The sequence below is a fragment of the Vanellus vanellus genome (genome assembly GCF_965231255.1).
Source record: "Vanellus vanellus genome assembly, chromosome: 2".
Lineage (NCBI taxonomy): Eukaryota > Metazoa > Chordata > Aves > Charadriiformes > Charadriidae > Vanellus > Vanellus vanellus.
Genome location: NC_138906.1, coordinates 127348342 through 127362040, shown reverse-complemented (window position 1 = coordinate 127362040; position 13699 = coordinate 127348342). Strand labels below are relative to the sequence as shown.

Sequence of the window (13699 nt, the reverse complement as noted above, 5' to 3'; positions counted from 1 at the left end):
CTATTTAAATCATATGTCATTGCTTCTGATCCTTGATTGGATGAGTAATGAAATTAAGTAAGACCCATATGAATTGTGAATATTACTACTGAATATGTAATTAAGGTTTTGATTAATATTCTGGCACTCAGGCTTAAAATACACCTTCGCTAAGTATTTGCACTAATAAAGCTCAAGCTCAAAAAACCAGTACAAGTCATTAACACAGTCAAACTGAATTCATAAGTGAACTTCAAAAGAATACTTGTAAGGTTTTTTATGATGATGGTTATGAACGGTGTCCTTTTAAGTTGGACTCCTATATTAGTACTAGCTGTCAAATCAAGCTACTGGCCATCTTTCCTCTTTAGGTGCTGGTATAAAATTAAAAAATAGAGATATAGGTTTTGCTGAGCTATTGAAAACATCCTGTGTTAATACAAGTTGATAATTTAAACTCCAATTGTTTCAAAGCTCAATGAATCATTTTATGGAAATTTAAAATCCTTTAAGACATAGCATTATATCTTTAAAAATTTGAAATATTATACTTTGTTCTTGTAATACACTTCTATTTCTTACTTTGAGTATCCATTAGGAACATTTTTAATGTCATTACTGAAATATACTTAATTCAGCTGACAGTCACCATTTTTCAAAATGTTCTTCCCATCCAGTACTTTCTGCACTTAAAGAAAGCCAATCAGAGTCCCTGATATTTAATAAATAAAAAGGTATGGATGTATCATATTTTTTGTTATAGAAATATCTCATTTGTAAAACACCGCAAATAGCGTTGATAACAACTTATTGATATGAATTCTGTAGCAGTAGGACATATCACAAGTCTGGTACCTGTCCTATTAAAAGATGTTACCCCTGTAGAAAAGTTCTGTCTGTTCTCACAGAAGGGGTTGACTCCCTTGTGAGAATCCACACACTGTGTAATAAAGAGACGGGTAGTGTAGGAATAGCTGGATTCAAGGAGAAGGACTGAGTCCAGCTCTGGAATTGACTTTGAGATGAGTGAGGAAAGTCACCTGCTCAAAATCACCACTGTATTTTGAACACGCTCTTAAACCACAAGTAGTAGGAACTCCTCATTACTTGTATTACAGAAGTATCCCAAAACCTCCACACGATATCAGCCTCCTGCTCGCACTAGGAAGTTTACAAAGGAATGGGAAGAAAACCTTTTCCCAAACAGCTTACCACTTTACCAACACAGGTGAGGCTGGAAATTGTTAATGCATTTCACTGGAAGAGGAAAGGAGACACAAAGATTAAAGACCTGCTGTGGGCTATCCGAGGCAAGTCCCACACGAAGAAACCCCCATGGCCCAAATCACAGGTTCATCGTGAGACAGTATTCTCCCTCTAGAGGGGCTATAATTTTACACTGATGTGTGTAAACCTCCCATGAACTCTCAAAACAAGCCCAAATTCTCAAGTTCTCAATCTACCTGACAGCATGGGAGTAACAGGTCCTACCTGGCAAGGCAACTGGTCCATTTCAACTAAAGCCTTCTCAGCTTCTGGTCCTTTATGCTCTGCTTATCCAAAACCACCAGCAGGCTTTTGAAAGGGCTGAGCCAGCGTCTTCAGAGACAAACTTAGGGACTGATGGTGGGGTGGCTTGTTTGGAACCCTTTGCTAGTTTTCTCAGCAGCCCTCTTGATTTAATCCAGCCATGCAGGCAACACACCCAATAACTAATTAATTCTCTAAGTCAATCAGATCATTAATGGAGTAGCTCTGCCACCACAGTGACACTAACAGAATGAAGACAGGTCATGGAAAAACATATATCTCCCAAATTTTATTTTTTAGGTACAGACAAGATAATGGATGGCATACTTAAGTACCAAACACAGCCCTTAGTTCATTAAGGTAATTTTCATACTCTGTTATCATGAGTTCTTAATTAACCTGTGTGGTAAAAATTCCTTAACAAATGGTTGTTGACTCTAAATGCAATCCCTCCTTCTGACACATGCATTAATGCACTATTGTAAAAGTTCAAAGCCATTATTATTGAGTTGTCTCAGCCACATTCATTATCCTCTTCACTGTATTTGGCTTCACTTGGGTAAATCTTCTTTAATTGCCCAGTCTTTACTTACAGAACATCTTTGTTTAATATACTATGAACTCTGTTTACATTTATGCTTTTTCCAATAATTCTGTGTTGAATGTAGTTTCCACCATTACTACTGGAAATGTTCTACACTCGGTTTATTTGTCTGCCGTCACCCATACATCATTGTTTTTGAAGCTGAAATGTCCAGTGCTTGGAAGCTTTGGGCTGAAGTTGATTCTAGCACCTCCACTACGTTTGAAAACTTCCTTACCCAGGCCATTTTGTTTTCCTTAGCGTGTTGGACCCAGTTTATAAAGCAAACTAACAAAGAAGGAAAACAACACAAGAGAGGAGGTGATGAGCTAATTTACAGCAGCAAAAGTGGGCTGGTGAAGGAAACAAGGTGAAGGACAGGACTTTTTAAGCTGCATGGCATATTATGGTTGTAATAAGCATAAACCCTTGAGGAAAGATATCCTTAAAATATTAAAATCCTGCTTTATTGTTCCAATGATATGCATTATGGAGAGATGTTCATGTTTTCAACATGTTTAACTTAAAACATGTTTTGACAGGCACATTGAAATGATAATTTATTTTGAATTGTTTCCACCTAGATCATTTTCCATCTGATATCTCAAAGTATATTACAAAAATTAAGCTTCATAATATCCATATAACAACTAGACTGCAAATACATACTAAATAACTAAAGGATAACATTTTCAGAAGTATGCACTGCTTTTGACCACCCAAATTGAGGTATTTTAAATCTCCTTCCCATTTTAAGAAAAAAAAAATGGCATTAAGCTCCACTCCATGAAAGTAAAAGAGAGATGTAGTTCTTCATTTCTGAAACTCAGGCAGGTAAAAAAAGCAACCAAAATTATGCATACTGAAAACTTGGGCTCCACTTGCTGTGGAGCTTGTGGTGAGTTGGCAGACAAGAAGTTGGGACACGAAGATGAGGTTTTATTTCAGCCACAGAACTTTGTGGCTTACATTGACAAAAATCAACTACAAAAATGTTATCAGGAAATCAGCTCAGAGGAAGAACCGGGACTCGAGCATATTTTAAATTTCTGCTTAATTCACTTTTGCAATAGACAGCAGAGGAAAAGGGTGGAACAACTACTGAGTGACACATCAAAAACACCTTTCCTCTTTCTCTTTTTCTAAGGTTGACTAGATATGACAGAGAAAGGTTGATGAAAAAATGAATAAACCAATCTTTCAGGTAATTCATCTTATCTAGAGCTACTCCCATAAGCTAACCAGGCATTTCCATGTGAATCTGTATTATGGTGCTGTTTGTGGTTGTACTATACATGAAGGATGAAATTTTGTAAACAGAAATACTGGCAGCGTACTTTTAGGGTAAGAGAGAGAGAAGGTTAAGAGACAGGAAACAAAAATTTATTAAGCAGTAAAAAAGAAAGACAAGGAAATCTGTATTTGGTCCCATTTGAAAGCATTAGGTCTTCCTCTCTGACCTCACAAACGTGACATTTCTGTCAGCATGATGACACAGCTCCATCAGGAAGGACAATAAATGTCCCCACCCAGACTCACCTTTGCCTCAACCCAGAATGCACTCAGGGAGACAGGATCTGAGCACCTCACATCTGGAAAGGGCAGTGGACTCGGATATCCTAAAACCTGAGCAAACACTCTAATTGCAAGGGATGTTTCTCCAGTACTGTAAAACAAGGCAGATTCATTAATATTTGTCGGGGATCTAAGCTCATCATTGGTCATAAAGCAGGTCTGAACAGAGCTTGCCAACTGGATCCACTAAGGGATTTTGGTGCTGCCCCAGCCTAGCTTCTGGTTTGCAATGGGCTCAAATGAGAAATTGAAACTCAGGCTCAGTGTGCTGGGGAGGTTCTGGACACAGCCAAACCATGGAAATACAAGCCTCTAAGACACTTTCAAGTTGAACACTATGGTCCGTTATGTTTAAGTTCCTCAAGAAACTTCCTAACAAGGCTGTTGAGCCCAATTTTTTAGATCATAATTTCAGGTCTATATGCCTGAAGAACATCTACATTCTGCTTTGCAGAGCTAAGTCCTATTTTAGATCTGGCTCACAGAAAGATTTCCATATAAAGTGAGCATATAAAGATTAGGGTTGAAGAAAAATAAGAAGAGACATGACTCCACTCATACCCCTCTTTAAGATAAAAAAGACCACACATTCATAGTGACAAAGCTTATCATTCCACAATACCCACTATTAAATCATGAAAGTATCACCACAGTGGCTTTTTGTTGTTTTCCATGCATGACTCTAGAGAGAACTGAAGTTAGTGCTTCATACTACAAGGTACTTTCCTTGGACCTGCTGGAACTAGTCTACTGATCCTATGCACCACATGTGGAAAAACAACACTCTCAGAAGTTGGCAGGATCCTAGAATAGATCAGATGTTTACATGAAAACATCCCATTAAAGTGAGTAATGTTGAAAACTGTGGCACAGCTAACCTTCATTCTTAAGGGCAGAAATCAATCTGATATATAGCAGCCGACAGAGATAAGGAAAACTGTCCTTCCGTCTGTAGGTTAATTCACTTTTTATTCACTATAAAACATCTGCATCTTTCTCTAAAGCAGCTGGTACCGGTCCGTGGTACATTAGTCTTGCCTAAGTCACACCTTCCAATTTTAGAAGAAGAAGAAGAAGTTACTTTTGTTGTCACATCATTGGCTGCCAAACTTCCTTTAAAAACACCCCACAAAACAGTCTCGCTCCATTTGCTCCAACTCATGATATCAAATCACTTGTAACTGATAGCGTTAACCACCCCCACTGATTATCCCTGCCAATCAAAGAGATTTATATGGCTCGCCATACAAATCTCACACCGTGAACATACTGAACAGCACAAGCATGTTGTCGAAGGAAAAGCAATTGAAATAGTAACACAGCATAGCCATTATTTTATCTTTTGGGGAAAAAATACACTATTACCCATTTCAGCCATTCAAGGAGGGAAAGAGAATGCGAGGGAGAGCAATAAGAATCCACTTCAGCAATCAGAGGTGATGAGGAGATGACAATTCAGGTTATGGTTTTCAGGAAGTTCCGGTAAAATATCTTGGAAAAATAGATATCCAAGACCTATTATTTTTTAATTCTAGAATTTATGAAAAGATACTTAAGTCTACTCTCTTCCCTGTAAACAGATGTCAAACTGATACCTCGCTTTTATATTTATCATTGTTCAGATGACTGCTCACTGCAATCAGAGTTGATCTAATATTTTTTCTGTGTATCTAACATTTTTGCTGTGTGTTGGCCCAGACATACAACTCTTCTTTTTCCTGTCTCCTTCTCCAGTCTCTCAAGCAGTGACTTAGACAATTATTCAAATAATCTCTCTTTGGTCAATGGCTAAAGGGAAATAAACTGGAGTTTTAGGTACACAACGTACAAGGATTAACTGGTATTCCTGTGCCTTTTCAAGACCTGCTCCCTTTTATATGTTCCCTCAATTCTTTCTCATGTTCTCTTTTATTTCAGCCTCCTTTCATTTTAAAAATCAAACAAATCAAAACAGTTCTTTTTATAGCCTGTTTGCCACTTCCACTCCTATATGTCTACTTGACACAATGTATACAACTGACAGCTGTGCTAAAATGAACAAAAGTGGCACCACTTTGTAAACATACTTTAGCAACCACAAATTTCTACTGTACCTTGAAATGCAAGCAAAAGAGCTATTGATTTTGTCTGCGTCTGATAAATTCCTCCCAACCAACCTGTTTACTGAAACTGTAAGTCGCTGTTGTGATTAATCTGCTGTGTATTAAAAGCTACTTAATTGGACCAGAGAGATGGCAGGACGAGCTAATACTGTTATAAGTGACATACGAATTGATTTCATTTTAATTTTACTAGAACTTTTGTATCTTTGAAGCCAAGCCAGTCCTTACGGACAAATATTAAGGACGAAGCCAACTGACAGGGAGCTCACTCTTCCAGACAAGGTAAACTGATGTAAGTAAGCTGAAGATACAGAGCAGGATAACGGAAGCTATAGATCATGCTGTGATGGTACGCTTTCTTGCTTTCCCACAGGGGATTTGGACATTCAAACTGACCTTTCAGCACTAACTACTTTCCCTCATGTAAGCAACACAGAAATTTTAGCCCGAAAAAACTCATCTGGTTGCAAGAACCTTCTGCAAGATGACAGCATCTAGAAATTAACAACATAACGTGAAACACTCCTTTGAATTCATGGTATATACACATAGTCAGATGTGACATCAGAGAACTCTGGAATAATAGCTATACGTGGTGACACGAAACCCTCTGAAACACAAACCTTCCAACTCTTATAGATTTTCCACTGTTTGGGGAAAAGCCAAATATAAATTCTTCCCATATATAAGTTTCTAGAAAGCATTCTGTGTAGAAAATATTAGCTCTCCTACTAAGCCAGTTGAGCACTCAGAAATTTTAGTGCTTAAGCAGTACTTGGAAAATCTGAAAACTTACGTAACTGATAAATATTCTCTATAGAGAGAACCCTTGTTAATTATTAAAGTACAGTATCTTTCTTCTAAAGTACATCAGCATCTTTTACATGTAGCTTTGGTTATTAGAATAAACTGAATACCAAATCTGATTTGTATGCAGACTTGTAAGAGATTTTTAAGAACATAGTAAAGATTCACTTTTGTGTTTCAAAAAAAAATTATGAAAGGCCCAGCCTTCATCTGCATATCACTGTCTCCAGAAAAAAAGAACGAAAAAAAAATTGAATATTTATTCTGCTGAATGTATTAGCAAAAGTTTAAATGTAGTTAAGCCACCTACAGGACGGGCTGCCCCTTCCAATCCTGCTTTCTGAGGGGAGGGAAATGAAAATTTTAATGCCTATTTCTGGCAGTCTATCACCTTTCCTGAGTCCTAATGACACAGCAAGCCAAACAGTTAGCCAGTAGGACTTTAACTCAAGCACTGCAGTAACTCCATAAAAGAAATATGGTATTGCTGAGTGGTAGCATTTTGCTACACTAAGAGACAGATGGGGAGGATATGCAATAATCTTGTCTAGGAAACGGCTATGACTCATAAATTTGGACTCAATGTGACAAATTATCTGACAGATTTCAAAACAGTGAGAAAAGCTGGTGTCAGATTGAGATATTCTCACATCTCAGTGTGAAGTCCAATGGCAGCTGGAATTATTGACCACCTAACTACACTGAACTCCTACACTACTACTGAACACAAGTGTCAAAACTACTATGTAGAGCAAAAGTGCGAAAACAAATGAACCTGTTTAAGGACGGAGTTGAGCTGATTAAAAGACTGGTGATGTTTTTCTTAATTTCAACCACCTTGCTCCCAGCTCCAGCTCAGGGGCCCGGTCACGCTTAATAGTGAGCACCCGAGGAAGTCGTAAGGACTTCTCATACACAGTCCTGATGCCGTTTCCCTTTTTTTTTGGGGGGGGAAGGGAATTGCAAGAGCATCAACTGATTGCAGAGGTGAAGCTATGAACGCAGGCAATGAAATTTCTTTGGAGGATAATCCAGTCCTGTGAAAAATACTTCCACAGGCACCAGAGACTGCAACTCACACTGCTTCCAGAATCCAGCATCACCTCTGCAACCCTCCTCCAACTTTTCTTTCTTTTTTTTCCAAATAAGAACGAGGCAGGAGAAAGAAGATAATGATTTCTTAGTATTACACATAAACAGATATAGCTAAATCATAGCATCACTTCTCAGGGAACCCGACCCTGGAACAGATACATGCCCCGGACAAGTGCCACCTGGATGAGCTAGCGATTAACCCGGTGTCTCCTGCTCCTTCTCTAGCTGGATAACCACACAGCTAGCCGATAGCCAAAACTCCTCACTCTGTTTGGAGGGATATACTTAATCATCTCACTATCATCTCAGCTACCCAGAAATAATTTTAAAGGGTAATTTCCAATCCTCCTCTTTCCAATGATTCATCCTTCCTCTGGCCTTGTTGGCTACAGAAACTTGACAGTTCCCTTTCGGGCATGTTGACTGCAGCCTTTCAGATGAAATGACAGCCACTATGGGAACCTCCAAGCACTCTGAGCACCCAAGGCAGCCCGCTCACACCATTCCCCTACGAGGCACGACAGTTGTCCCGGGAAGTTACTTCTCGCTTTCCACACGCCACAAAATGGGCACCACCAAGTCCTGCAGTCTCCTCCTCTCGCCCACCCAGTTTCCCACAACCCGTGCTCCCCCCAGGGCTGCCTCTCAGCACTCCTTTCCCCATCTTCAGGAGCACGGCTCTTCTGTCTGGCCAGCCCAAAGGAACCTTGTCCAGAGAAAAAGTTTTCAAGGAAATGAACCGGCCCCACAGATGCCAAGTGAACGCTATTATCTCTTACATCCAGCCACCAAGTCCTGCTATCCACTGCGAAATCTGAAAGCCTGGGAAGCTTAGTGAATCAAAGGGATGCTCAAGGGCAGTGGTTCTACACTTTCACACCAGGCTCAAAGGACAATAGTTTATCTGAATCCTCCTGGCCTGTATACCTCTACATAGTTCTTACAGACTATAAATTAAAGCACCCACTTCCCTTTTTGCCTTTCAACAGAATACAAAGACCACATGCGTTACATTCTCCTCGTACCGCCCAGAGTCTGCTGACAAAAAGCTGCGTCTCTTACAGCACCTACTTGCGAGAACGGGGCTCCACAGTGCGGCTTCCATGCCCATATATTGGTAAAAAGCAGGAACTCACTGGAAGTATGGAAAAGGAAACATAGCTGTATCTATCTCTGAAGGCACAATCTCGTCCGTCATTGTATTTTCATGTGAAATTAGCTGCTGACATAGGCCTAGTATCTGCACTCAGCTGTGGCAAGCCACACCTCAGAGACTTCACTGGAATTTTAACTGAGGGACAGTGTTATCAGGGAGTCTGTGCACATCCAATCCCCCTGAAGAAAAAATATGTTTATATGCTTACTCTTCAAAATGGAAGAATTCGGTCTTCTAAAATTTGTGGAGGAAAAAAGTTATACCGATTTCAAAAGAAAAGAAAAGATACATTTTTATTCAGAACTGATTGACAGCTTAGCTGCTCCTGCAGCTCCTCTTCTTCACACACTAGGAAAAAAATGTGTTAGTAATTTTAGATTTTAGATTGCCTATTTCCAGCATTGTTCCATGCAGCATTAAAGACCTCATTCATTTCCCATTAGCACATTTTAGTTAAAATTAACACATAATCATTTTCAATGATCTGGCTTTCAATGTATTTGTAAACAAAAATGAATCTCGAATGTAAGACAACGAAAAGCTTTGGAATTGTTAAAAATCTTGACAGAACTAAACACTAAAATCATATTTTTAATTTTTTTTTTTTTTTTAAGCACAGAGATTGCCAGTTGCAACCCCAGTTCCTCCGGATGGCTTCCTCAAATAAGCAATTGACACAGTTTCCCCCAAAACCTTTGGCAAAGTGGCAAAAAAGGGGAAACTGAAGACCTGAAAAATCAATTCAACACTTCAAGAGGAGACAGAGGACAGCGAACACCAAATGAAAGCAGAACGAGCACCAATCTCAGTCTACTGAGAATATGGCACAAGAAAACCTCTCTTCTCACACCCTGGTATCCTTACCCATATGCAAAACTACCAAACACCAAAACCCCAGTTCTCATACCTAGGGCTCCTTGTTGACAGTGAAATGACAGAAATATTACTGTCATTTTTGCTGGTGCAGGATTCAATGCAATAAGTCACAGAAAACGTAAATATAGGTATAGGAGAGCTTTAACGAGGGCCAGAAGAAAAAGAGAAAGAAAAACCGAAAGCGGAGAGAAAATAGAGATAGAGACACAGAATAAAGGGTAACATGGGTTTCATCAGCTGTGGGGACTTGTGCACTTGTGGTGGCAACAAAGCCAGCACGGTCTGTTTAGCTGCATCAAAGAAGGAGTTAGTCTCCAAACACGTGCAACTGGAAAACTCTTTAGCTCATCCTTCAGCCTAAACGCTCAGAAGCTGTTTGCTCAGGCCAGCGCAGACGTTACACTGTGGTGCAGAAGTTTTGGACTACAAAGTGTGAGTGCTCTGTTTTCCAGAAAAATGGTAATTATTTTCCACAGATCATGTTAGTTTTGACCCCATCCTTATGGACAGAGTTTCTCATGGGTTAATGTGACCTCTCCTTTTTGGTGCTGATTATTAGTCTTAGATTACTCCCAAGGCTCTCCCTTACGAGGAATAAACCTAGGGAATTAAAATGAAGTCATTTTAATCAATTATGAAGTGCTGATATGCAAGACTGCATACAAGTGACCATATAATTTGTACATTTGCAGAAAACTGCAAATAAATACTACTAAATTACTGACAGACAAACAATTCTATGGCTCTGTTTCACTGAAAAAAAAAGCATAACAGGCTAAAACATAAATAATGTCCTAACACTCCTCGTCAATTTAATATTCTGGTAGTCTTATGCTACTCTACATAAAACATGAAGAAAAGCTACATATGATCAAAAGAGGCTCAGCTAGCTTTAAACATAGAGGAGTAGGTGCTTTTGCAAGGAGCAAGTCTTAGGTTAAAAGAAATTGTGCTTCATCAAAAAGCAAGCAGCTGGAGAGCTCTAAATCCCAGCCACCTCATCCGACAGGAGTGCTGTACAGTATCAGATTGCACCCTGCTCCACCCAAAGCCCTGCTCTTTGTGTTTTCCAATACAGAGTCGTGACACCAGACTTTGTAAAACTCTCTTCTGTGTCACTCAGCATGATACGCACCGTTTATCTTCTGTATGGATGAGTATCGACATGAATGCCTATGTACAACTTGAGCCATTGTACCTACTCTTCTGTCTCTGCAGGATCAGGACTAAATATTATATAAACATTCAGAAAATCCTAAATTTAACTTGTGTTCAGCTGTGAAGTTAGAGCATACAGGAACATACAAGCATACAAGATCCAGAACAATGCATCACTTTTTGTTCAAAATTCTGCTTTCTTCTCAAGGCATGTCTTCGTTAACATCGAGCACACCTGTAACTCGGCGTTAGTTTCACAAGTTTAGAATACTGTATTTGTTACAATAAATCAAAGAATCTGGAAAGTGAAAGACACTCAGTGATGGCATGCCAAGATCTTCGGTCTATTATTTAGCAGCTCTTGGACTCCTTGATGCTTAAAGGCCAGAAGCAGAACCGAGCTGTACTGGATACTGCACTTACACAGGACAAAAGACAGTCCCTATCCAAAAGGGTGGGACACAGATTAAAAACGCCAGAGTTAGAAGTTTAGAGTAATAACGAATTCAACTCTCTAGTGAAATAATTGTGAATCCAGAACAGAAACATGAGACAATTCCTTTCCACCCATCAGGCAAGAAACCCCAAAAGTATTTCCAGATGTTGCTTTAGTGCACTGCCCCATTTGATGACCCTCTTCAACATAGCATCTATCTGCCATGATCTTATGTAGAAATTTTAACTCCTTTTTACACAATGTATTCTGAACTCTGCACTGTTCAAACAGCACTAAATGTATTCGCAGGGCACTTGGCCTCTTTATAAATCTTTCCTGGAAACGTGCTTAAAATAAAGGAAAGCATTACTTTTGCAAACTATGATGTCATCTCCCTTTTCACTAAGTGCCTTCCACAACCCACTTCAGCACATCCTTTCCATAACGCACACTACGTCCCTTGCGGATGCTCTTGAGAGCAGCTACTCAAAAGTTTGATTTAAAAGACACTCCTTTACTAACCACATATACAGAAAATGCACACACATAGCAAGGAGCAGACTGCACACAGCATATTTACATATAAATATCAAAACACAGCAACGGGGCGTCTGTTAACAGTTTCTGGGAAGAAACTCTTTGCTGTCAGCGAAGTTTCATGCTGGCGGCACTGCTGTCCGGGCCACATGTGAGGAGACCGGGAGACGCACATTATGGGGATATTCCCCCTCCCCCCCGCCTGCTCCCTTCTTTTCCCTAGTCCCTGGCACAGGTTTCCCTGGAAGTTGAGGGCACCTCGCCTCAGCCGGGCACCTCCCGGGGCGGCGGAGGGCGCTCAGGAACCCGCCGGGGCTTCCCTCGACGGGGCGGGACACCCCGCGCCCGCCGCCACTCACGGCCCCGCGGGGACCCGGCCGCCCCCGAGCCTCCTCCCGCTCCGGCGGGCCGGGGCGCGCCGTCCCGAGGAGGGACCCGAGAGGGGACAGGCGCGGTCCCCCGTCCCCCCTCTGCCCGCCGCCCGCGACCGGACTCCCCCCACCCCGCGGCGAGTGAGCCCCCCGCGCCGCCCCCGCCCGCCTCCTCACCTCCAGACCTGCCCGAGCTGCAGGATGTGGACGAGCGACTGCAGGAGCCAGATACAGAAGGCGCAGGACGCCGATCTGCCGCCGCCGGCGCGGGGACCACCACCACCACCACCACCGGCGGCGGCGGCGCCGCTGCCGGCGGCGTTGCTGCTGCTGTTGCTGCTGCTGTTGGTGGCGTTGCTCTTGCTGGCGGTGGACGCCTGCCGCTGCGGCGTGCAGGGGCGAGCGGCGTCGATGTCGGCGGCCGCCGAGCCGCTGCTCACCAGCAGTTTGCTCTCGGCGGCGGGGCAGTGCCCGGCGGCGGCGGCGGCGGCGGCGGCGCTGTCCTCGGTGCTGAAGTCGTGCGCGAACCAGCGGAAGCTGAAGACCTGCACGGAGAGGGAGCCCAGCAGCACGAAGAAGAGGGTGAGCCCGAACCACCAGCGCTGGCCCCGCAGGTAGTAGTCGACCGCCAGCCAGATGTCGGTGCCCACGTCCGCGAAGTAGACGGCCAGGGCGGCCAGGATCCAGAGGCAGTCCCACAGCGAGTAGCGCCGCTGCTCCCTGCCCAGCCGCAGGCACAAGGAGGATGAGCCCCCGCCCGAGCCCCGGGAGCCCCCGCCGCCGCCCCCGCCGCCGTCTCCTCCTCTGCCGCCGCCGCAGCAGCAGCAGCAGCAGCGGGAGCCGCCGCCCGAGCCGTCCCCGCCGCCGCCGCCGCTGCAGCACCCGCCCCCGGGCGCCTCGTCGTCGTCGCTGCCGCCGCCCGGCCCGGCGCCGGCGGGCAGCCCCGGGGCCAGCGCCTGCACGGAGCCCGAGTGCTCGGAGTTCTGCAGCGGCGTGAACGCCACCTCGCCGCCCTTCTTCATCTTCCGCCGCCCGTCCGACTTCGCGGCCATGATGCCTCCCCTCAGCCCCGCCGGAGAGCGAGCGGGAGCAGGGAGCGCTCCTTTATCCCGCGCCTCCCCCTGCTCCTCCTCCTCCGCCTCCTGCCTCCCGCCCTCCGCCGCCGCAGCCGCCGCGGACCCGCCGCTCCCCGCGTCCCCTCTTCCCGCTCCGCGCCGGGCTACGCGCCCGCGGGCGGCTCCTCCGCGGCGGCCGCGCCCGCAGCGCCGCCTGCCTGCGGGGAGCCGCGCTCAGCCCGCCCGCCCCACCGCCGCCGCCTCCGCCGGGGCCGGCGGTGCCGGGGCCGCCGCCGCCGCGCTCTGCCCGAGCCGGGAGCAGGCAGGGCAGCGCTGCCCGGAGCAGCGCATCCCGCCCCTGCCTCCCCGCCCGCCTCCGCCCGCACCCGCCGCCGCCACCACCCAGCTGACTGACGCCGGGAAAGAGGATGACCTCATC

The 13699-nt window shown here is 44.2% G+C and overlaps 1 protein-coding gene across 1 annotated transcript in view; it reads right to left on the bottom strand.

Annotated features, from left to right (window-relative positions):
- The window catches only part of XKR4 (XK related 4), a gene marked incomplete at both ends in the record, with an annotated part of 242685 nt that extends 229428 nt beyond the window's left edge, over window positions 1–13257 (bottom strand). The window contains one exon of the mRNA XM_082499625.1: window positions 12383–13257. Within this exon, the coding sequence (XP_082355751.1) occupies window positions 12383–13257 (875 nt within the window). The remainder of the gene's footprint in view (window positions 1–12382) is intronic.
- Window positions 13258–13699: the final 442 nt, after the last annotated feature.